Source organism: Microcebus murinus, chromosome 1, assembly GCF_040939455.1.
Source record: "Microcebus murinus isolate Inina chromosome 1, M.murinus_Inina_mat1.0, whole genome shotgun sequence".
Classification (NCBI taxonomy): domain Eukaryota; kingdom Metazoa; phylum Chordata; class Mammalia; order Primates; family Cheirogaleidae; genus Microcebus; species Microcebus murinus.
In genome coordinates, this window is record NC_134104.1 from 75,069,535 (window position 1) to 75,095,643 (window position 26,109).

Sequence of the window (26,109 nt, forward strand, 5' to 3'; positions counted from 1 at the left end):
AGGTTGAACATCTTTTAATGGGTTCATTAGCTATTTGTGTTTCCTCTTCTATGTTTGCTTATTGATATCTTCACACTTTTTATCAAATTGATGATTCTTTTAAAATAAACTTATATGAGACCTTTATATATAATCTAAATTACTGCCTTCACTGTTTATTATTCACGTACACATGAATAAGCCACAGAGCCTCATTTTCCAAATTATGAGGATTAAATAGATAATGTATGTGAAAGCACATTAAAAGCTGTAAAACACTATAGACACATAATTCTTTATTTTATAAAGATTTTTTTTTTACCTGAGTATTTTGAATAAATGCACATGCGTAATCTGGCCACACAGCGGAACAGAATGAGGTAAATAGTTGCTATCATTTAATAAAAGACCCTTTAAAGGTAGCATGGGTAGCTCCTTGCCAACTGGACAGGCATGGCCAATTGCTCAAGGTGGCCCCTAGCCAGTGACTGAGCCATGTGGGCCCAGCTATCCTGATTTTTAGCTCACCGTGCTTTCCACTAAATCAGACATGTTACAGTAACTGTTAACAATGACACAAAAAAACTCACTATGGATGGGGCAACATACCAGGTCAAATAACAACTGAGGTTAGAGTGGCCACAGACTTGGGGGATCAGCAAGGTCTACACGGATGGAGTCAGCAAGCATAGTAGCAGCCACAAAAACTGAGAAGGGGCTCCAAAGACTGATGACGCAACACTTGCAGTCAGCATCGGCTAGACCCTGATTCATTCTGGTCTATACAATGTGGGAGAGATGGAGAGAAGTTAAAATAAAAAAAAAAAATTGAAAAGAGTGCTGGGCAAGATTCAGAGGAAATGACTAAAAGGTTTAGAAATCGTGCTGTGCAGCAGGGTTGTAGGAACAAGAACCATTTAGCCAGGACATGATCATTGACATCACGACCACCCTTTTGGTGCTTATGCACAGGGTTTTGTAGTCAGCGATGTCATCTTTGTTCAATTCAGTACAACGCTGCAGTTGACAAACATTTATTGAGTGCTTTCTAGAGGATGCAATGAGGAACAAGGTATCATTCCTGCCCTTAGGGAAAATTTATAGCTAATAAGTACATGGGAAATAAATAGGTATTTAAACGCAATCTTCTAAATGCTAAGATGGGGTAAAACAGAAGATGCTATCACAGGATGCTGGGGAGGATAAGGCACAAGAACGTCATGTGCTGTTGAGGGAAAAGTGATGTCTAATTTGAGGCCTGAAGGAGGGTAACTCTTGGCTAGGTGATAGGGATGGAACTAGGAAGTTAGGCATTTCATGAAAGAAAAGTATTTGACCAGCCCCAGATGTAAGAGACACTCTCCCTGCTTCCAGGTTACATGCACATGTGTGTGTGGCTATAGGTTTTTATCTGCTAGTCTGAGGAGTATGAACTTTTTCTCCAAGGTAAGGAAAAGTCACTGAAGGAATTTGCTACATAAATGAAGAAAGTTATAAAGGAAGCAACACCATTATATCATAAATGGGTTAACCAGTGGGTAAGAGGAGAGACTGAAACCAGGACAGCTCTACGTCTTTGGTTAGAGCAACTAGGCGGTGCCACTCACTCAATAGGAACACAGAGAGGAGCCCGATTTAAAAGGGGAAACCCTGGGTTCTGTTTGAAAGTGTTGCATTTGTGGCCCCATGAGCCTATTTACAAGACTGTCTGCTAAGCTGACAGATATGTGGTCTGGAGCCCACAGAGAGATCTGGGCTGCAGATCTTGGCTAGAGAGTTTTCAGCACACAGATGATATTTGTTGTCATGGGAGCAGATGAAATCACCCAGGGGTGTAGATGGAGACCAGAAGAGGGATTAGGGCAGAACCTAGGAAAAATATTGAATTTAAGCAATGAAGAAATGAAGGGAAATCTATTAAAAAGAGTGGAAAGTTGTGTATAGTGGTAGGAAGAAAACCCAGAGTGTATGGTGTTACAGAAGTAAAATGAAAAAAATATTTCAAGAAAAGATAGTGTCAACATCTTTAAATGCAGCAAGGGCTCAAGAAAGATAAGGACTGAAAAGCCTTTAGTGTACTTAGCTCCAAAGAGGTCACTGGTGATGTTGAGGAGTGTGGTGTAAGTGGGGAGATAGGGATAGAAACCAGATTGCAGGGAGCTGAACTGTGAGTAGAGCAGAGAAAATGAAGCTTAGATGTGTGTGTGTGGGGGGGAGGGAAAGAGATGCAAAGTTTTGGAAAGTTTATAATTGTCATTTTTAATGACATTTTATATTTAAAAATATTTATTTTTATATTAATTTATATAATATATAATATTTATTTTTATATATAAAATAAATATTTTTATATATAATATTTATTTTTATATTAATTTAATTTTATATTTAAAAATTTTATATTTATTGATTTATTTTTGCAGTTAATATAGGAATTTTTAAGTATAAAAATACCTCTTTACAAATTAAATTTTAAATTTTTCTGATAATTGTAGATTTACATGAAGTTGAAATAAATAATAGAGACCTATGTACCCTAAATCCAGTTTCCTTCAATAACACTGTAAAAGTATAGTATAATATTACAGCCAGATATTCATTAATACAATCCACCAATCTTGTTTAGATTTCTTGAGTCTCACTTGTACTCATTTGTCTGTGTGCCTGTGCACACATGCATGTATTTGATTTATGCAATTTCACCGCATGTATAGATCCACATATCTGTCATCTTGGCCAAGATCCAGAGTAGTTCCATCCCCACAGTGATCCTCCCTGTTGCCATTTTATAATCACCACTGCTCCCCACACTCAACCCCAACCCCTGATAACTACTAGTCTGTTCTCTATTTCTACAATGTCATTTCGAGATTGTTATATATGGATTCATACAGTATGTAACTTTTGGGGATGGCCTTTCCCACTCAGCATAATTCTCTTGAGATTATGCAAATTGTTGTATGTACTAATAATTTCTTCCTTTTTATTGCTGAATAGTATTCCAGGGTAAGCATGTACCAGTTTAGCCATTCACCTATGGAAGGACATCTGAGTTATTTCCAGGCTAGGGCTATTACAAATATAGCTGCTAGAAACTGATTTTTGAGTAAACACAAGTCTTCATTTCTCTGAGATAAATGCCCCAGAGTGCAATTGCTGGGTCACATGTAGTTGCATGAATGGTTTTAAAAGAAATTCCCAAACTATTCTCCAGAGTGGTACCATTTTATAATACATTCCCACCAGCAAAGTATGAGCGGTCCAGTTTCTCCACATCCTTTCCCACACTGATGTTGACATCATTAGCCATTAGGGAAATGCAAATTAAAACTATAGTGAGATACCCCTACAAACCTATCTGAATGGCTAAGATAAAAATAGTAACAATACCATCAAGGTACCTATATCAGATATGTCAGCATATTGATGGTACTTAAAAGCTTTGGAAGGTATGGCAGTGACTAGAGAGATGACTGAGGAAGAAAAGGAGCCCAGGAAAACTATATAATGTAGGGGCCATCAAAGGGCACTAGACAGTAGAGGAAACTGAGAAGTAGATAACTACAAAACCAGGAGGGTGGAGCACCAAGGAAGTTGTGAGACGAGTTTTTTTTAAGGATGAAGACCCTCCACCTCCCCCAGGTATCATGTTAAGTGAACATTGATACAGACCTATGGTTTTTGACAACGTGGAAGTCACTGATGTCTCAGCCAGGGCAGCCAACACAGGAGTGGTGAGAATAGGGGCTGGGCAGGGGGGAAGACAGGATGCTAGGGCAGGGAATGGGGGCAGCACTTCTCAGAGGGAGCTATGGAGTTGATAGAGGGAAAATATGGGCCATGCTAAGGCACAAATGCACACTGATAAGAAGAATCCAGTTGAGAGGGAAAGGTAGAAGATGTAGGATAAGAATGGATGATCTATGGAGGAAGGACCCTGAAGGGGAGGAAGAGATCAGAGATATGTGTAGACCAATTGGCATTTCATAATCTGATGGGCACTAAGGGACAGGGAGGATGGGCACAAATCTGATAGGAGAAGCTGAGGGAGTTTCTTATGGCAGCTCCCATTTTTACTATAAAGAATGAGGCAGGGTCATCCCTTGAGAAGGAGGGACCAGGGATAAGAGATAGACATCAGAGTAGAGTGGAGAATACATGAACCAGTTGAGAACAAGTGTAAGAATATTAGCTGTGGGTAGGGTTGATACCCAGATGAAGGTTGGTCACAACTTATAATGATATCAATGTACCTGGTTGTGTGTTTTATTCCAGCAACATTTAGCTGTTTTGGCAAGCAAAAGACAAGAGATTGCATTAATCCAGATTAGAATACTGCTAGGAGGGTGTATCAGGAGAGAGGGGTAAAGAATTGCATTTATTATCTATTTGCCAGAGAAGGTATGTATGATATGATAGGTGTCTTCAGGATGAATCTCAGTAAACATAGCTAGCACTTATTACACATATATTAGGAGACAGGCATGGTGTTAGGCACTTAACCCACACGAATTTGTTTGATCTTTTCAGTAGTTCAACATGATAAGCACCTTCTTTTATCTACCTCCTTTTATAGAAAAGAAACCCTTGCTTTAGAGAACCAAAGAATCTTGATCCAGGTCACAAATAGAAAGTGGCAGAATCTGTATTCAAATTTAGTCTCTTCAATTTAAAAACTGAGTTCAGTACACTGCCTTGTAGCTTTCAGGTATGTGGAGACTGAGCCAAGTGACAAGGATGGTCCTGAATGTCATGAGATACTGAGTTTGGATTTTTGGATGTTGATATTTTCTGAAATGAATTTGCAATTGCAGATGAAGCCAAGTTTCTTTTAACTGTAAAAAGCAGTGACTAGTATTATCATATTATTTCCATCCAGGGCAAATGAATAACTATGATGCTCTTACAAGAAAACAGGATATATCATGTGGGGCTTTGGTGCAAGCATGTGAGGAGATCCATGTACAAAGAGGTCCTTTATCTGTGTTTCACTTTCATGTTGGAAAGACCATTAGGCCACTTTCTCCACCCCCTGTCCTTGACAAAAGTACTGTCCACAGCATCCCTAAGAAGTGGTCATCCAGTGTCTCCCCTTTACTTCAGTGGTAGAATGCTGGATATCTCTCACGTATCTACCTTTCTTTTAATGTAGTACATACTGCTGAGGGCTGTGTCCCACATATGACTCTAGCCACTATCCCAAACATAATTTTTTATTTGATATTCACAAAACCTCTGTAAGTACTGTTATAGCCATTTTACATAATAAAAAACCTGAAAACCCTGTTTATTTCTTCCAATGGGTTCTGCCCAAAGAATACACACAAGAGCAATCTAACTGCTCTTTTACCCCAAAGCTTTCCAGTGCTGATATCTGAGTCCAGAAGGGCCTTTTGGCATCCAGATTCACGCTCTAAATACAACTTGACGCAGAGATTGCTCAATCTCCTTTGAAAGTGCGATCCATTGCCTAACAGCTGAAAGTATCTCTTCCATTACTGGAATCAGCTGCCCAGTACTGGGATTACTGGAAAGAGCTGTTGTAATGGAAACACTTGATCAAATATGTAAATTTTCTGGAGCCCTCTGAAAGGGACAGTAGGCTCTGTCTGATAAAGATTATGGATCCAGAAGCAGAATGGTATGATGGGAATGTAAGGGGGGCACTCCTGAGGTGGGATGAGTGCGGAGCGATGGGTGCACACTCAGGAAGGCAGAAAGGAGGGCTTTGGTCCAGAAGGGAGAAACAAGGAGAAGCAGTGGACTTTCACTAAAAGTCTAGACTGAGCATAAACCTGGGCTTCTACAGGAGCGTGTCCTGCTGGCTGGAGAACCTGGCTAGAGACTGGGAGCCCTGAGCTTGAGCTCCATCCCTGACTCCACACCTGATTCTTTTGGGAATGCCACCCTTTTTCCTGAAGCCTCAATTCTCCCACTTGTGCTTCTGGATTTGGATACAATGTAAGCCTCCTGTTGGGAACCCTTAAAGGGGTTTCATTTGCTGCCTCAACTTCTGACCCCCACAGACTTCTCATTCTCACAGGTTATTACAGAATCATTTTGGATACCCAGATACTGCAATGCTCCAAAGAAATCCTGCTCTCAAGAGCTCCTAGACCCAAAGGTTTGGTTTCAAATTTACTGAGTCCTTGAATCTGATTAATATCTCTGACAGAGGTATAGAAATCAGAACTCCCCGTCCCCTGAAGCTATTTACAATTATGTCCTCTCCAGGCAGAATCCAAGAAATGACAGGAAGATGACTTACAGATGCTAAAGTCTAAATGATAAGATTCAGAGCCACAAGCTTTACTTTCAAATGCTCTGTGTTCTGGGGCAAGTCCTTCAATCTCCCTGAGCCTTCATTTCCTCATATATTATTTTCAAATAAAAAAGATGATATCTATTCACCAGGCTCCAATTTAGTTTGAAAATATTTGATAAACGGGAGAGCATTAAGTAATTATTATTGTTTCTTAATTCAAGAATTAATCAACACTACCTATACCAAGATGGTTCTGAGTACTAAATATGTAAAGAAATGAGTAAGTTACTCCTGGATGGAGATGAAATATATAATTTAATATAACTTAGAAAATGATATATATCTCATTTCACTTCTGCCTAAAATAGACTAAGGAGAACAAGGCCTGATATGCAACCTCATTTTATTCCTCTAGAATTAGGAAATGGGTTATAAAATTTTTCTTAAACTTTAAAATGTAACCCAGGAATTTCTTATTTTGTTGTTGTTCTTATTTGCTTATTTTTTTAAAATAAAGTTCTACATGGCCCGTTGCGTAAATTTCTTTATTTAAGCCAACAGAAATTCTCCACACTACACTAGAAGAATGATACTGACCTGCTGGACCAATGTAGAACAAAGTGGTCAGGCTGTCAGAGACCTCGATACCAGGACAGACAGGAAATAGATGTAAGAACTAGAATCTAGCCAGAAAAGAAAATTGAGATGGACCTGAAAACTTTCTTCAGATACTTAAAAGGCTGTCAAGTACATGATGTATTAGCTGACTTCTCTGTGAGCCAATGAGTAGATGTTGAAAGGAAATAGATTTTTTTTTTTCCAAAATAAGAAGTAATTTTATAACTTTCAGAGAATTCAATAAAAGTTATCTTGAGAGCTGGTAAATTTCCCATCACTGGAACTATGCTTATTTAAAAAAAAATACAATGGTAAATTCATTGCAAAATCACTTTGCAAAATCCATTACCAAAAAACTCCTTTTGAAAAACGAGTAAGCACCCTTCTGTATGTTTCCTTTGTAAACTGTTCACTTGGTTAACTGGCAAAAAACGAAAGAAGACCTCCATATTCCAAGACCCACCCACAGAAAGGGAACCAAATGGTACATGTGATGAGCTTGAAGAGGCTTTTAATGTACTGCTCGGTGAGCCTCTGCCATCATCAGATCTGTGCTTCAGTTCCACATTGATACACATCCCTTCACGATCTTCTATTGTCAATTGTACCAAATGAAATAATCCACATCCATAAAGTCTGCTTTACAATTCAGTTTTACTCATCAAGGAAATGTATCTGCAACACGCAGTTTCTTGAACATCCCTATCGCTCAAGCACACTATCATTGGGTACTTTTTCAGAAGGGGAGGTAGCAAATTACTTCAAACTGCATGAATTTCTATAAGTGCAATAACATTCTTCAGTTTCTAAAGGGCATCTTTTTTTTTTTTCTGAAGTTGTCATTTGAATTCAAACTCTTTGGAAAACATGCATAATAATCTTAATGATCCCATTGAGTAGTTTAAATTCAAATTGTGTAGCATTTGAAATACCAGGCTGGCAGCACTTTCCATAAATTACTCTCAAATTCAATACATCCCTGCCCGCATACACACAAACACACACACTGTTACAAGCACCACACTCAAAAATCTTTAAATTACAGTTTCTTTTACTTGTCCCATTTAAATTATTTGGTTGATAAATTAGAGCAATAGTGTCTGCTTATAAATTTTTGTAATAATACTCAAAAAATAATTTTATGGCTGGCATACATTTTTATAACTGAGTACATGGAGCTTTGTTTTATAGTAGAGTTCATGGCTTTGGCATGAGTGTGTGCTTGTGTTTGTATGTCCACATGGGTGTGTGTCTTGGTGTTCAGTAAATCAAGCCTGATTTACTCATTTACCTTACAATTCACTGTGTACTCTAAAATTCTTAGGAAATGCTGGGAGCCTGAACCAAAAAGATCACTTCTGTCATAGATACTGCTCACTGAGAATCTTTATAATGAACTCTTATCTATGGCAGAATTGGATAAATTACATCTCATAAATTTAACGATTAAAAGAAAGAAAGCTCTCTTTAGAAATATGAGAGAAAAGACCCCATTTTCACTTTATTTATTATATATTTGAGAATTAATACTTGTTCACAAAGCTTGCCAGTAAGAAAGATTTCAGAAATGATAAAATATATATAAATAAGCTGGGAAATATTCCGTTTGTAATATATTACCAAAATAAAGCAATACAGAATGCAGGCATCCAGCAGCAGAATTCCAAGCTTGTGCAATTCAGAAATTTAATCACAACTTCACTATGAGGAAAAATTTCCCCATAATTTTGAAAGCATGGCTGTTCTTTGCCACTGAATTGCACTGAAATCCATCCCCTCCTGGCGGAAAACAGCTGGAATATTTGATACCACTTAAAACATCAATGAAACAGTAATGATAAGATACTTGGAAATAATGAGGATATTTTATCCTGATTAAACACTATTTTGATGTGTTAAACAGCGCCTATTGAAAGTAACAATTCACCGACTTCAGAAGAGGACAGTACATACAAGTACAACTCTCTAAACTGCAATCATGGGTGAGCAGTAGCTGCTTAAAACAGAATTTCATTACTGCTTTGACTAACTACTTAATTTCATTTGAAAGTTATTTATTTTCCTTACAATGAAATTTCAAAGGCTAACAAAAATTAATAAATTAAAATCTATTATACCTGGCTGGGCATGGTGGCTCACACCTGTAATCCTAGCACTCTGGGAGGCCAAGGCAGGAGGATAGCTTGAGGTCAGGAGTTTGAGACTGGCCTGAGCAAGAGGGAGACTCGTTTCTACTAAGAAAAGAAAAAATTAGCCGGGGCTTGGTGATGTGTGCCTGCAGTCCCAGATACTTTGGAGACTGAGGCAGGAGGATTGCTTGAGTCCAGGAGTTTGAGGTTGCTAACACCACACTCTAGCCTGGGTGCCAGAGCAAGACTCTGTCTCAAAAAACAAAAATAAAAACAAAAACAAAAAAACAAAACCTTTTGTACCCAAGCGTGAACAGAAAATCTTTCCAGAGGGAAAAATCATCAGTATCATCATCAAGTATTGACAGAATGCAGGTGGAGTGTAAGGCCTCTTTGAGGAGCCTCAGGAGATGCAAAGAGACAAAAGGCATTATAAGACATTTATAATTTAGTTTGGAAGACAGAAGCCTGACATAATTAGATAAACAGCAGCAAAATTGCCCCTCAATCTTTTGCCACCCCTCCCCACAAAACTCCAAAGATAGCTCAAAGACCCATTATGACACTTATTCCAAATTCTCATCTATCTGTTTGCTTGTCTATATCATTCAAACAGTAAGTGTCCCAAAGACTGGTGACTGTCTTTTTCAATTCTGTACTCTCAGTGGTCACTAAACTATTTGAAATATAGACAATGCTCAGTTAATATTTATTGGATGGACTTCGATGGACTGAAGACCATTTAGGCAGGCAACCACGAAGCAGAGGTAAGAAAATTAGACTCACAGTTAGAAAATGGACATCAGAGCCCTGTTTCAGTTTCTTAGCTATATGGGCTACCTTCTCTGAGCCTCAGTTCTCTCCTATCTAGAAATAACTCCTGCTTTGTGGGATTGTTGTGAACATTAAATGAAAAACAACTCTAAAAGTGCTTTGCACATATGCATTTAAGTATAAGGTATTATTATGCCAAGCGATTGGTACAGGTGGTAAATGCTAAAGGATATATAATTAACATAGCTGGAAAACAGGTAGATTATTAAGTGAAGTTGCCTAATACCACCCAAAAGTAACTCGGGGAATTAACAGTCAAGTTATTCTTTCCTGAAAAGGCCTAATCATTCTCTTCCATGTAAACGTAATATGAATATCAAATAATAAACTGATTGTTATGTGACTTAGGAAATTCACGTGGCTCTCTTTTACCTAGAAATACTACACTTTTACTGGGCTTCAGTTTACTAATCTGCAAAAGGGGGAGCTTAGGTTAGAGAAATTTCAAAGTTCTTTCCAGCTTTAATTGCATGTAGATTGACTTCTACTCAATTCTACCAGCAGAATGAACTTAAACTGCCGAGCAGTACTTACTGCTTCGTTCGTAGCGTTTAAGCATCCACCTTATCAGAAAAAGAAAGGCAGCACCAACATGGCTTTATTGTTGTATCGGGGATAAAAGAATTTGGCCTTTGTAAACATGTCATCAGAGAAGGGTCTCAGACTATCTGTTACGTATGCAAAAAAGCCTGGGAATCGGAAGATTTTTTTTTAAACTTTTCCACCCCAAATTTTTTTTGCAAAATAATATACATATAATCAATTCTCAATAAATCCTTACTGACTTTACTGATTTCTTTTCCTTTATTCCTAGAAATTGTAATTGAGTTCAACATGGAAAATAATTGTTTAGAGATTGAAATCCTCATTAATTCTTTTCCCCATATCAAATCCTACTCTACTCCCAAGGCCCTGCTCAAATGTTGCATCCTTTGGGATGCCATTTTTGCAGGGGGTCCCCATCGCCCCTCACTCTCAGGCAGACATGCCCTTTCCTCTGAGCTCTCACAACTGCCTGAATCCCTCTCACAAATAAATTGGATTACTTTGCCTTATATTATAGCTGTTTGCACGTCTGACACACTCAGTCATCCAAGGGCTCTAGGAGAGCACGTGTAAGTCTCATGCTGCTCTGTTTCACCCCGTAACATTGAGCATAGTCTTCTGCACTCAGAAGGAGTTCATTCAGTGTCTCTTAAAATTGGCACATAGTTCACGCGTCAGTTAAAAATATGCAAGATGCATTATGTTTAAACACTCACTTTCCCCAAGGATTCTCCTCTGTAAGAACTCAGAAACATCCTTGAGAAAAATCTGATAGCATTATACAATTACACAAAAAACAACCTTCTTCATTTTGTTTTACTTTGAACTTAACAGCAATGCTTAACCTGCCACTTCTTAATTACATTGGCAAGTTGGTGAAGTTTATTGATCTGTGCATGAGGAGTTAATTCCAAAAGAGACTTTGACAAAAAGCACTTTATGGGAGAACACATCGTTATTCTGGCAGCTTTGCTGGAATGACCCGCAGACACTGCCCAGCCAGACTCAGGCCTGTTTGGTTTCCTGCCACTTGTGCCAATGTCCTAATGATGTAATAGGAATGTACAATAATCTTCTAAAAAAACCAAGTCTGTTTTCTTTTTTTCTGTGGTCTTAAAAATGAGATGACATCTAGCAGGTTAAATGCATCCTTAAAGGAAAATGCACCTGGGCTGTACCATGTTTTAAAGGCCCTACTGAGTATCTAGCAAAATCCTTTAAAGGCAACAAAATCTCAATGTACCCCTGTTAAATAACTGGGTATGTAGCTTCTATACTTAGAAACACAGGATATTCTAATCTCTACTTATCACTTAGTGCTTATGATGCACTTACAGACCTATGGCCAAAGAACATCTAATTCATTGCTATGGACTAAATCATGCCCCCTTCTAAATTCATGTGGTAAAGCCCTAACCCAAAAAGTGAGAGATGGGTCCTTTAGGAGGTAATTAGGTCTAGATGAGGTCATAAAAGTGGGACCCTCATGACAGGATTGCCCTTATAAGAAAAGACCCTAGAGGGCTTGCTCTCCGCCTCCCAACACACGCACACTGTGTGAGGACACAGTGAGAAGGTGAAAGCCAGGGAGAAGCCCTCACCAGAACCCCAGCATACCGGCACCCTCATCTTGGACTTCCAGCCTCCAGAACTGTGAGCAAATAAAGTTCTGTTGTTTAAGCCTATGATTTTTTTTTGTTATGGCAGTCCAAGCTGACTAATATGTTCATTTTTAAAAAATGTATTAAATATTCCCCAGGATGAGAGGTAGTGTTTTAGGCACTATTTTGAGAAACATGGAGGAAAGGATGGAAGTGGGTAGGGAAAAAAGACACAAAGAACACAACAGAAAAAATGAGCTTGCTCGCAAAAGAGCTCATGGTCTATGTTATCTGAGTGTGAGATTATCTACCAATATAAAGTAGAAATGGTAAAGGGTTAAAACAAAGGTGAAAGATTAAAACAAAGGCAAAGATAAAAGCTTTGAAAATATATAGAGAGAAGTGCTTACTTTTCTTCAGCTAGAAGGGCAAAGGAAAGGATTCTAAAAACAGAGGTAACCAAACTGGGTGGGGCTTAAGAGCTGTAAAAATGAGCCTTGCTGATTAAAAAAAAAAAAAAAAAAAAAAAAAAAACCTATCTGATGACAGGCCATCTGTTGGCACACATTTATTTAAGGTTAAGGTAGATGCTAACATTTAGAGTCCAGGAGCTCAAACTTCTACTTTAATCCTACACTAATACCTCATTTTCCAAAGCCCTTGGTTCTCTAAGCTTTGATTTGGTTAATTTGTAAAAAGGAATAATAACAGTTCCTACTTGTTTGTTGGGGTAGAAAAAGAATGACTATGTGGCATTAAAAGAAAGTATGATTTACCGTATGACACAGGGGTACAGGCCTCTTCCTCTGTGAAGACTTTCTTGTTGAATACCTCCTTTCCCAAATACTCCTAAACTCCCCTCCCCTTAGTTCTTTCCTCTGAGGCCCCAACATATTTTGTACTTTCCATTTTGTGGGAAAATCATTTGTATTTGTGGCATGCTAAACAAATAGAATTTATTTAGATTCTTTACCTAACTTAGAGTAAAATTATAAATATTCATTTTTTAGAAATATATTTTAGAAGGTTCAATTTTAACTAACATATTCCATGAACTTTATTAATATAAGTTGCTTCAAGTATCTTTTAGCATTAGTGAAGAGTCCATAAAATAAAAATAACTTCTGTCGAAGATGCTTAATATCTTTTAAAAAATAGGAGATATATATTTTTTTTCTTTTTTTAATTTCAGCATATTATAAGGGTAAAAATGGTAAGGTTACATATATTGCCCTTGCTCCTCCCTCCCCCCTCAAGTCAGAGCTTCAAGCCTGTCCATCCCCCAGATGGTGCGCACTGCACTCATTATATATGTATATACCCATTCCCTATTCCCCCCTCCCTCCTGCCAGACACCTGATAAATGTTATACCTATACGTCCAATGGTGGAAATATTTTAAAAAGCCATCACATATGTGTGTTTATGATTTTCAGGAAGCTTAAAGAATGACCAGTACATCTCTGCACTTGGCATCTTACTTTCCCATACTATAAATGTGGGAGACTAAATTCTTAAATGATCTTGAAGTTAAAAAATATATTCTTTGAAGACCTACAATATACCAGGCCCTTGTCACTGCAAAGTGTTCAAAAGAACACCTGCCCTGCTGCAATGATGATGTCAGCCTCAGCTGGTACCCCCTTCCTCTACAGAGAAGTTAGCAAAAGAAGAGATCTAGGAAGTAAACTTTATTTACTTATTAATTTATTTTAAGTAGGTCCTGGCTGTGGGAAGCAATTATCATGTCCCATTCAAAGTCATAAGAACATCAGAGAACTTCCACTCAAACTCCCTGGCCACTTTCACAGGCGAGTCTGTGTGTTTGACCTTGAGCACAGCAGCTCTTCATGATAATTCTACGGCTGGAAGCCAGACAGCTGGCTTCACTCTCACATCTTTCCCTTCAGTCTTTTCTATTTACATTTCAGCAATGCCTCTGCTCATAGGTTTCTAGAGCCAAGTTCTCATCTTTCCTTCTAAAACACACCCAGGGTCTCAAGTCCAAGTTGCACCAAAGGGCAGGCAAAGAACATGTGAGCCAAAGACTGTGAGGAGACACTGGCATCTAGAGCGACACCAGGTCCCCCTTCAAGGCCCCATGACTATCAAAGCAGCAATAGTACTGTTGTGCTACTATGATAAGCACTATGGAAAGACAAAGATGAATCACATGTGGCCTTTACCCCTCTCAAACACACACTCTTTAGGGGGTCTATGTCAGTAAAGGAGTATGTCAAGGACCCCAGTGATTTTATATGACCAGCATAGTAAGGTTAGATCCTATGAGAGAAATAAAAACAAAACCCTGCATGTTCAGGAAAGGCTACATGCAAGTGAGGAAGTTTCAGGAAAGCTTTTTAAGGCTGGTTGATACAGATCTTTAAAGGATGGAGATAGGAAAAGGCACCAGGTAGACAACAGCATGGGCATAGAGAAACCACAGATACCAATGTCCAGGGGAAGAGTCCACTGTAGTCAAGCATTGTAAGAAGAACGTGTAGGTGACAGGATGGAAGATAAGATTGTATTTGAGGCCACTTCTTGTATGGGCTGGGCTGGAAGTACAGTCACATGGACCTCAAACTTGAATATGAGTAAGAAGAACCCACCTTCTCATTGCCTACCACCCCTAAGGTCTTATGAAAGATGCAAAGTTCCTATGTTCTTGTGCAGAAATTCTGGGAAGGGTCCAGAACTTTCCTTCTTCCATGAAGACTTGAGGGTGATTTCAAAGCAGATGACCTCTGACACATTTTGGGAAGACCAATCTTCTGGGGTGTCATGACTTGGCATCCACCAGACTCCATGAGCTCTAATCAGCACGTGAAGGTAACCTTCCAGAGACTGAAATGCTGACTTACAACTGTCCTTCGGTGACTCATGTTAGGCAAAATTCTCCCTTGCAGATTTGGTATGTGTGTATGTCCCTTGAGCTAGGCCTTGGTGTAGTTTTTACTATTCACAGTCCCCACATTGATTTTTGCTCAGTTCTGTCTTCTCTGGATACGCACTTAGCCATATAACCATGTGAAGTAGGAAATAGTACTTTCATTCTAAATGTGTGGAAATTGAAGCTAATAGAAATGGGGTGAACGCAGAATAGCAGCTAGTCAAGCTGGGTGTGAACAAGGTCTGACTTTAAATTTTATATTGTTTCTTTAAAATTATTTGCTGCCTTGTACTAGGGCCACCTAAGTGAAAGACTGAATATCTTACGTAGAATCCTGAAACTTATTTTCAGGTATATTTTAAGATTGATTTTATAGCATTCTTTCTCTGACTCTCTCTGTCTCTCTCTCTCCTCTCTCTGCCTTAAACTTTTTTCTTCTAATAGAAAATATAAGGTTATAAATATTTCTTTCCATTTCTTCCTTCTGAGGATACAGAGAAATTTAGGAGACCCTATTAACATAGATCCCATGCTACAGCTGGGTAATTATCATTCCTTTATCCATTATAAGATAAATAGGAAAGAAAATAAGGAATAGACTCCTTCTCTGTTTTCTTTCCATCCTTTTATCTCTAAAGAAGGAAGTTTACTGAACCACTGCCAACAATTCACTCAGCCTAATGAAGTGTATAAGTAATGGGATTAAATAATCTTAAACCATTATTACAGTGGCCTGATGCTGACATTCATCCAAACTCTGGCATACATCTAGTGGTGAGTTCATGCTTGATTTAAAAATAAACAAACTAGGGCAGTGGGAAGGTTCTAGCATAATGTTTCAGAGGTATTTAACCTGGAAATCTGAGACCCTTCATTCTGGTTAAGGCTGAAGCAGACACTGTCCTATTTCTATACTCTCCAACCAAAATCTACTGATTCCAACATTTTCTAGGGATGTTTCTCTGAACCTGTAGCCACATTTGGTTTAAACCCTTCAAGCCAATCCTAAAGAAAGCAGTTATCTGAAGGCATCATCAAAACTCATGTTTTCTAGTCCTGCCTCTGCCATTAATAAACCATATAACCTGTGGCAAATCAGCCAACTTTTTTGGGCTTAGTTTTCTCAGCTACAAAATGACGTTATTAAATTTCTAAGATTCTTTCTGGCCCTTAAAAAACATTCCAATTTTATGACAACACAAGTTAATATGATTTGAGATCAAACTGGGAAGAAAAGGTTATGCTCACCTAGGCCTCTTTGCTGTTCTGAGCATCCACTTAGAGGTCTATGCCTCCCTTTCCTTACTAGTAAGTTCTCCTAGGAGCCTCAGGGATGCGGTGAGGAGAAATCAAGGTTAGCAAAAGTCTAGGGACTATTTTTGGGGAAAAAAAGCTACATAAATACCATTAGCAAAGAACAGCATAGTAACTATTCATTCCCCATGAAAATGTTGCTTTCCAAAGCATTTCCAAAAATCATTTTGTTCAGTAGTTAATTACTCAGGCAAAGTTTTATAGCATTCTTCACTTAGATCATTTATACTTTTTAAAGTTTTACCTAGATAATTTTTATTTTGTTAGCTTACTGAAATTTGATCATTCTAATATTTTAGAATTTTTTAGGTTTTCTAAAAGAATAATCGTTTGTAAGTATCTGTATATCCTAGTCTTAAAATTTTGAGTGGAAAAGTCTCAGAAAAATATAAATGACACAATGCCATTTATTTAAAATTAAGAAACACTATATGCAAACAGCACTATATATTGTTTAGAGACATATATTCAAAATATAAAGAAATGCATGGATATGATAAAAAACAAATTTAGAATAGCAGCTATCTCTGTCTGGAGTTTTGTGAATGTGATCAGGGAGGAGAACCTAAGGGATTTCAAATACATTTTTTAATGTTTTATTTCTTGAATTGGATAATGAGTACATGGACCATTATCATTATGCTTAACATCTTTACAATGTTAGAAATAGTACATAAATGAAATGCATATATTAATTACAGCTTAAAGCTTATGTTTTGTGTTATAGCCACTGTTTTTGTTTTTCAACAAGAATGTGTGATAAATTTTATTAAATTCACTTTTAAAGAAAAATATCTATGGAGATAACTAGTTTTTTAAACAATTGGATACACCAATATAATGAATTGTGTTAAAAGATTTCCAATATTGTCCTAACATTATAAATGGAATAACTGGAATGTTTTATTATGTGGTATTCAATTGCTAATATTTCATTTAGGATTTCTGCATTTGTGAAAGAGTTTTTTTCTTGGGGTAACTTAGGTATCATATTATTATTGGGATCACGCTGACTTTATAAAATGATTTGGGAAACTTCTCTTCTTTTGCTAGGCTCTGAGAGTTGAAGTAGCACAGGAATCACTTGCTCTTTGAAGATCTGAAAAATCCTATTAGTGAAATTTTTTGGGTGTTTGTCAAGTAGCAGTTCTGCATTTCCTCCATGTTTATGAGGATATTCATATTTCTCTCACTTGTATTTTAGATTTACATAGAAAATAGTCTCTCATATAAAATGTTAAGTGTAATAATTTTAAAATGTCTAGAAAATTAGTAGCTTCTTTTCCACTCCTAATTTTCTATAATTTCTTTAATTATCTTCATCACATGTTTATTTTATTGTTCTTTTCAAAATTTCATTTCTTGGACCTAGAAATTCTAGTATTTTTCAATTTATCAATAACATTTTATTTTAATGAATTTCTTCTTCCTTTAGGTTGTTTATCTTGTCTTTTTCTAGCTTTATAAGTTAATATATTTGCACTCTTTCCTGTTGCACTTAATGATACCAGTATTACTTGGAATTCAACTTTGGTTACATCTCATTCTCATTTCAATGAAGTGTTATCATCATCACTACTTTCTAAGCATTCATTACCCTAAGAATGTGTTTATTTACCTATTTATATATTTCTTGTTTTACTGCACAGCTATGTGTAACTCTGCCAGCCAAAATAGGAACTGTCCACAATTTCCTATTAGACTTCATATGGTATGTGTTTTTCTAAATCTTCCATTGGAGATTTAGGAAGAAGATAGAAACTCTTTGGTTGTATAGATCAGTGTCCATTTTTTTTAATAAAGTCAATATTATTAGACATATTATTTAATTCCTTTAGTGATTTGTCAAAGACCAAAAGAAATATGTTAAAGGTTTATAAAGAATATGGTTTTACCATTTTTATCTCATATTTCATCAGTATTTTTGTATTACACAGTTCCATGTAATTATATTTAATGAAGATAGGCTCAGGGCTGTTCCTCATTGAGAACTGTGATGTTTATCAATACAGTAATGTTCTTTGCCCTATTTGATATTTTTGTTTTGAACTGTACTCTGTCTTCTACTATTATTATAGTTAGCAGGTTATTAATATTATTTTCTTTTGGTCTAAATTTACTATTACATCTTTACCTACTTCATTAATCATTAGTTTTATTACTTCATTGCTTGCCACCATTTTATTTTCTCTGGCTTTCTGGTACACTTTATGTTGATTAGTTTATCTATCTTTGGGGATATTTATTTGAGGTACTTTTTGGAAATATGCATAAGTGATATATATTATTTTTCTATGCTCACAGAATATTTAAAAGAGAATATTTTTATAGAATGCACAGTTTTATATACTGTTGTGTAACAAAAGCAAGTTACTAATTAATATTAATGATATGATCCCATTGTGTGTGTGTGTAAACACACATACATCTATATGTATATAGATGCATCTGTATGCTTACATTTATATACATATATCCATACCCATAGGTATATGGAAGTAGAAAAGAAGTGTGCAGTAAAAAGTGAACTGTTATTATATTTAGATGAAAGAATTACATACCTTTTTTTTCTACCTTCTAATTTTTCTCTAATGAGCATATACCACTAAAAAACTTAGGTTTTATAAAAGAATTACTACCATAAGAAAGACTATATTGAGATCAATATTTCTCTAACATATCTAAAAATAAGGTGAAAGACACAACCATAAAATTCAGAGTTTGGGTTAACCTTCTTTTTGAAAACTTGACATTATGAAGAAATGATAATAGAGGAAAAATTAATTAGAAAAAAGGAAACCTAGCAACAACAAATGAGATTCCTAGTGATTTCTGTTGGATGTGTAGAAAGAGCTAGACTTAAAAAACAAAGGCCAGGGTCAAGTCCTAAATCCTAGCTCTGACATTCATGCTCCATGGCACTGAGCAAGCTGTCAGCTTCTAAGACTAACTTTGTAAAAGTTAAAGCGCCAAATGTTAGTTGTTATTGTGAATATTTTAACTATAATTTTTTTTTTTTTTGCCTTATAATGCCTTTCCTTGAGGCATTTCAGGGAGAGGAACATGAAAAGGCTCAAGAAAAGACAGGGCTTATGGTTTTTAATCTGTTAATTTCAGCATTTTAGGTTCTGTAATACTGGAAGGCATGATTCAGGTGGTTATCAATTAAAATCTTGGAACAAGAAAGCCATAATTACAGATGATTTCACATGTGGGTAGTTGGGATCTGTCAGGATCTTTATGTCTTTAAAAAGTTGAACATCGACTGCAGATTGGTAGCATGGACCTAGCAGTAAAATGCAAGTTAGAAAAACCGTAGTCTTTTGTTTTGTTATTTTCTTTGAAAACATCAAAATGGGACTAATAATCTCCCCCACTGACTATTTCAGGGAGCTCTAATAGGTATGAGAACTGTAATAACAGATTCTCAGTAGCATTGTAAAATGTAAGGGACTATACGAATAGAAGAGATAACTATTCCTAGTGGGTAGCATGGCTAACCTCTCAAGAGAGTGCTTTACAAATTTTTCTTTTTCTTGAAACATTTTTTTTCTCCCTCCTGGGAAGGTTCTGTGGAAATGATGATAAAACATCAAGAAGAAGTGTGTAAGTGTGTGTGTGTGTGTGTGTGTGTGTATGTGTGTGTTGTGACAGAGAAAGAGAGCCAAGAGGAAAGGACAAACACTCCTTGGAGATGAAAGAAGCAATTAAGAAAAGAGACTTGGTTCCTTTTCCAACACCTACATAAAGCACTGGCCATAAGTGCTTTTTAAAACATTTTATTAAGAGGAATTGAGTATATAAAAAGACAGCTTTCCTGCAGAGGTATAAAAACCTACCTTTTGATGTAGGCTGAAAAGTTAGAATGTCTTAACTGTAGCTATTTAGTGACATAAAGGAGCAAAAGGCTGCTAGTGTGTTGGTCACTAATGCGCCAAGTTCAGGTACCTTAAAATGTTTAGTCTCCCATGGAGTTGGCCTCCTATTTCCAGAGCCCTTTAATCACTTGGATTTCAACACTAATAAAAATGTCTGTACCAACTTCTACTGTTGGAGAGTTAGGTGTTGGATTCCATCCACTCTGAGTAAGAGCCCTGGTCTAGGGGAGGATACTTGGCTGCCATTTCATAAACAGACTTTTGCTGAGAATTTCTGATGTGCTGTGTCCCTAGACCCAGAATCCTTGGCAATGCTAGGAAGAAAACAGCAATTCTTTTGTTAAATTTATGAGTAAGCCTGTCTCATTAAGGGCAGAAGGACACATAAGCAGGACACATTTTTCTGTCCTTCATACTCATACTGACATAAAAATCTTCTTAAGCAAAGCACCAACCTCTTCTTCTCATATTATGTGCTCACACTCCTTCTATGACATCTATTTATTTTGGTATTTCCATAGCAACTACAGTCAGAAAATTGCCCCAAATTTAGAGGGTTTCTATATTATATCGTATTGTGCTAAGGGAGAAAGGCAATGATAAAAATGTTATTAATTAGATTAAGCTCTTCATATTAGTAAATAATTTCATGACATACAAAACCTCACACTTGTTCATTCTTTATCTTTGAAGACAGGGAAGAAATTAATCTTACTTTTTAATAAATTAGAACACCAGTACTCAGCAGCTAAATGACGTACCAAGGTGATACCAGGAGATTCAGGATTAGTAAAAATATCACTTTACTTTCCAAGGATGTTTTAGTGACCTTATTTTTAATCTGTTCATTTATTCAACTCTATAAGAATAATCAAAACTAAGCTTTCAAAAGATATGTCAGCAAAGTAGAAAACCATTTTGTTGATTTTGCTAATAATTTTACAAACTTAAAATAACTATTACATAATGCACTTCTTAAATTGGTCCAAAATAAATACAAATAAACTTCTCCCATAGGGGATAGGTTACAGTTTAACATATGGTTTCATTATTGCTGATGTTTCTATAAATGAGAAAAATCTTTCTAAAGTAATCTAACAAAGTAAAGCAAAAGTTCTCCAAATTACCTTAAACTTGACTTGGTAACATAAATCCATGAATTTATGCTAAAGATATAATTCAAAATAAAAAAAATACTCAGCTATCTAAAGGCAGGTTATTTACAATACTAAAATATTAGCATATATCCAGTACCTTTTGAGTGGGCAAATGGTTTTAAAATGAAGTGTGCAAACTCAACTTAAAACTAAACACCTAAAACTCTTAAACATGAAGATTATTAATAATGGAAAACTATATACATATTTATATTAGGTTAAAAAATAGAAAACAAAACATATGTAAAATGATTAAAGAGAATTATAATGCTATACTGAATCAAACGTGTTCAATCACAGCTACTAACATACAAGGATTAAGAATTTAATAGACCATAGGAAAATTTTAATAATCATTGAACCAAAGCTGAAGACATTATGAGTACATTTACCCTCAAAATTATGTAAATATTTAACTTAAATAGGATCTTAAGGTTATTAACAACTAATTTAGGCAGAATTAAATTTAATTTATATTAGACTGATCTCATTCTTGGACTCAGTATCAAACATGGGTGGTCCTTACATAGAAATAATTAACTTTCTTCAATATTCAGATTACATCAATGGAAAAAAAAAAATGGTACACTAACTGATGGTCCAGAGCTAGGTTTTCTCTGCTCTCTATAGAATGCTTTTTAGATATCCATTTCCAAAACTGTAACATAAAGCAATTTTGCTGGATTCACATAGAAACTGCCTTTGTTTCCAAGAAAGACACACTCAGTTCTAGAGTTATCCTTCATACATCTTCAAAACAAAATAATTTTATTTTATTCTCCCAGTTTCCCCACCCTTTATGTATTTCTAGTGTGGAGCTTATTGGACTTATGAAAGTTCAGAAGAAATTAAAGTGTGAATATATCCATCTGAGACCTTGAGGGCTGTGCTGAACTCTGGAATCAGTACTGAACACGGGTCTTTGAGTAAAGCTTAATTAAATCTTGATAAGAATTAAATTATAGAGTCACCATGGATGTATCTCATTAAAGAAAAGTCTTGACTAAAGGTTCTTATGAGGGAAAGAAGTCAAAAAGGACAGTAAGAATTTCCATTATTATTTAAATTCCTCCAGCTCTTCCAAGTATGCGATTAAACATCTCCAGCTAGCTTTCCTCATCTCATGAGCACAGTATAGTAACAGGAAACCAAAGCAGAATGGGCTGGCATTCTAAAGAATCACAAAGATCCTACCCTTGGAATGGGGATTGCAACTTGAGCCCACACATTGTAGAAACCCATTATTTAGTCAGATTAGACTTTCTTCAGTCTTATTATACACTAGGGAAAGCAAGCAAACATTTAAAAATAGAAGAGGGGTACATCTGAAAGGTTACCATAATTTCCTAAAGCCAAGTGAATTTCACTGCACATGTGTAACGTTCTCACATTCAAAAATATTAAATAGGCCCAGAAATCTTATTAAAGTTAATCTCAGAATAACATTTACTACACTACTGTTTCTTGAACAAGGCCAAATGTACTTTACAAAGATTGCCTCATTTCCTTTTCATGGGCTTTTGGGGGAAATACTACAATCACCCCCATTATATAGATGAGGAAACTGAAGCTTAGAAAGATCAAGTAACTTTTCCAAGGAGACAAAACATTAAGTGATGGAACCAAATTCAAACTCATGTTCTTCCCACCCTATTATATTGTTTCCCAATATTGTCTATATGGTTTCTAGCTTGTAGGGGATAAAAAGTGTAACTGAAGAAGGCCGCCATGGGAGTATCACTAAAGTAGCAAGAATCGACAATGTAGTCAAAGAAGCAATGAAAAATAAAAGCAAGAACTACAAAAAGCACAGCAGTCTATGTTACTTAGTGTTAATGTAAGGACAAACAGCCTTAGGTGCCTCAAAAGACTCTGTCAACATCGCCGTCTTAGAGCTAATAGCAATAAATAATTTGAGAGTGGTGGTCCTAAGCCATTATGAATGTCTTTATAGTCTGTTTAAAATAGCAAGGGGTTATGTAATGCTTTTCTCTTTTCAATAAAGATTTCAAAGAGTGATATTTGAAATATTCTTTTTTGCTCTGTTGCCCAGGCTGGAGTGCAGTGGCATGATCATAGCTCACTGCAACCTCAAATTCCTGGGCTCAAGTGATCCTCCTGCCTGCCAAGTAGCTGAAATATAGGCACGTGTCACCAAGCCTAGCTTATTTTTTTTATTTTTCGTAGAGACAGGGTCTTGCTATATTGCCCAGACTGGTTGAAATATTCTTATGTCCTAAAGAGGTAAGCTTTTGTTTACTAGACTTTCCCTTATACATAAATGCTCATTCCAGAGCAAAAGGACATTAATGTGTTTGTCTTTATGTTTTGGAAAAACTAAAACCACGTGGCATTTGTAAGGAATATGGGATTAAGGGGATGAATAACTGGCTGATGATAGAGCACACAAAGTTACTTTCCTCCTCTCTACATCTCAGTATTCTCACTATGAAAGACAGAAGTTAGGCAAATAATCTTAAGATTTTTTTCCAACTCTAAAATTGTACGGCTTTATAATGATGGCACATGTATTTAAGTTGCCTTTGGGAAGAAAATGAAATAAAATTGAACCTAGGAGATGCAAAACTATATTTAAATCTACACACTCTTAATCTTGAAGAACTTTCAGATTTGTGCCACAGAACTCAGGGATAAAATGAGTTAGAGCTGTCATGTTATGGCAAAATATCAACCAGGCCAGAAACTTCTTCAATAAACTTGAACCTTGGGAATCTGTAAAGCTATGTATGACTCTTAATATCTTGTATCCAAGGCTTCATTTATGTTGAAATCCCTGGGCACTGAAAGTCAGACTCTTCTGTGGGTTTGCAAGAAAAGGACTGCTTTTGCCACTAACGTGTTAAACAAAGATTAAAATCATGCAGAAGGATACCAAAAAAAATTACATTAGATTAAAAATAAAAGTTTGTGTTAATTTGTCAAATTGCACTATTAGAGAGCTTAATATGTAGATTAAGTAGCCTTACAAAGAGCTAAGATAATGTGATTTATATTTTAGTCACTCAGCTATGTCATTAAAATATAGTCGTTGTGTTCTTAGAATTATTAGCTCAGTCAGCATTACTATCCATTTCTCTGTAAGATGCTCTATGATAAAGGGTTTCTCTGCACCATTGAAAACCTGCAGGATAAGAGAGGTAAGCAACATTCTGGGTAGATAAAAGGTGATTCAAATGATCCAGTAGTTTGGAAGAACACTGACATGCCCAGAGGTCCTGCAAAGTTTCCCTGAAAATACAGGAACTTGAAATGCAGGGTGTGATCAAATAACGAGAGGTGCGACTCAGCTACTTGGGAAGTCTGAGCTCCAGGAAAGAACACACTAGGTAGTACATACATGCTTGAAAGCCACAGGCTGATGATCTTCCCAGCTAACTGAATGTCAGTCCTAGCCCTAGTCTGGCTTCTTATGAGTGAGGATATATGGGAAAAAAATTATAATATGCTAATTTACACACACACACATTTTGAAGTCTGGGGAGAAAAAAGATTTGATGGTTGCACTCTATCTGGAGTGACTAGCATTCAGCCAAGGAAGACATCTTTGCAAAACATCTCAGGAACAAATCTGGAACTTACAATGTAGCAGGGCTCACAGTAGGCTTTCTTTTCCACAGCATAGAAGGGCTGCCCTCGGAGCTTGTTGTTGCAGATGATGCAGGTAAAACAATCCACGTGGAAGACCTGATCCATGGCAGTACAGCCTGTACCCTCCCCAACTACGTTTTCTCCACAGCGAGCACAGCGGCCTGAAAGAACAAATGGATTGACTGTTAAGAACAAACCCAGGAGGACTTCAGCTCTTCTAAGGAGGGCAATGTAGAGGAGACAGCAGAGTCATAATGTTAGCAGCAGCAACACAACCGCCACCACTGCCCTCCCTACCACTAGCAAGATCACCAGTACAGATACCACTATGCTCTGCATGACCAGCATGGTGGGGATTTTGCATGAATAATTTGAGGACATTGGCTCTCTTAGCCTGAGGTCTTATAGAAAGTAACAAACATTAGAACCCTAGATGTGAGGGACCCTTGAATCTCACATGCAAGTATAAAAAGAACGTGATTTAAGATGTGTGGAGTGGAAGGCACAATCTATAAAACAGTCCATAATCTTCTTCGAGATTCTATGCATCCAGTTATGATGTGAAGGAACTGGATGCAAACTCAAACTTCAGTAGGTTATAAGGTCTCTGTAGCCAGCCCTCAGTGACAAGCAGATCCCAACGTAATGCCTTTTGTGACTGCTTGGACTGCTGAAAAGTTCTCTCTTATATTCAGCCATGATGCTTCCTCACTTGACCCAGTAGTTCTTTTCTGTTATCTGGGGCCTCAAGAAACAAATCTCATTTCTTGGACTTGACACATTTTAAGATAATAAAATACAGTTAGCATTGCCTCCAAGTCTGTTCCTAGTTTGAACATCCCAAATCCTGCAATGGTTCCATACACTGTAGGGTTATGAGTCTTTCACCGCTCTAGTTGTCATTGTTCACACGGTGTTTTGCAAAGTTCCAGTGTTCTTAAATTGAGTAATGGAGCATTTGGCCCACTTATCGACATCTGGTAGAAATTTTTAAAAGCTTAATTTTTAAATTAAAATAATAAAATACAATTTAAGACAAATACGTCAGTGAGAGGTGTTACACTGGTCGCAATCTGTACCTCTATCTGGCTCCACCATGGGAAACTTGAGCCAGAGGTCAGGTCTACATCTAGTTTCCTTTCTTATTCTTTGTTTCTACTGAATTAAAAAAATCCTAACAAATAATCTTAGGACACTAAGGATGTCAGCAAGAATCTGCAGGCTTTGACAGGTAAGTTATAGCAAGCCTATGTATCACATATGTCAGGCATATTTTCTGGAGCTTTA

The 26,109-nt window shown here is 36.6% G+C and overlaps 1 protein-coding gene across 9 annotated transcripts in view; it reads right to left on the reverse strand.

Moving 5' to 3' along the window:
• LPP (LIM domain containing preferred translocation partner in lipoma) overlaps positions 1-26,109 on the reverse strand; it is a 669,323-nt gene that overhangs the window by 91,914 nt on the left and 551,300 nt on the right. For all 9 annotated transcript variants that reach the window (XM_076003023.1, XM_076003032.1, XM_020286688.2 and 6 more), the window contains one exon: positions 24,814-24,983. In XM_076003023.1, coding sequence (XP_075859138.1) covers positions 24,814-24,983 — 170 coding nt within the window. The remainder of the gene's footprint in view (positions 1-24,813; positions 24,984-26,109) is intronic.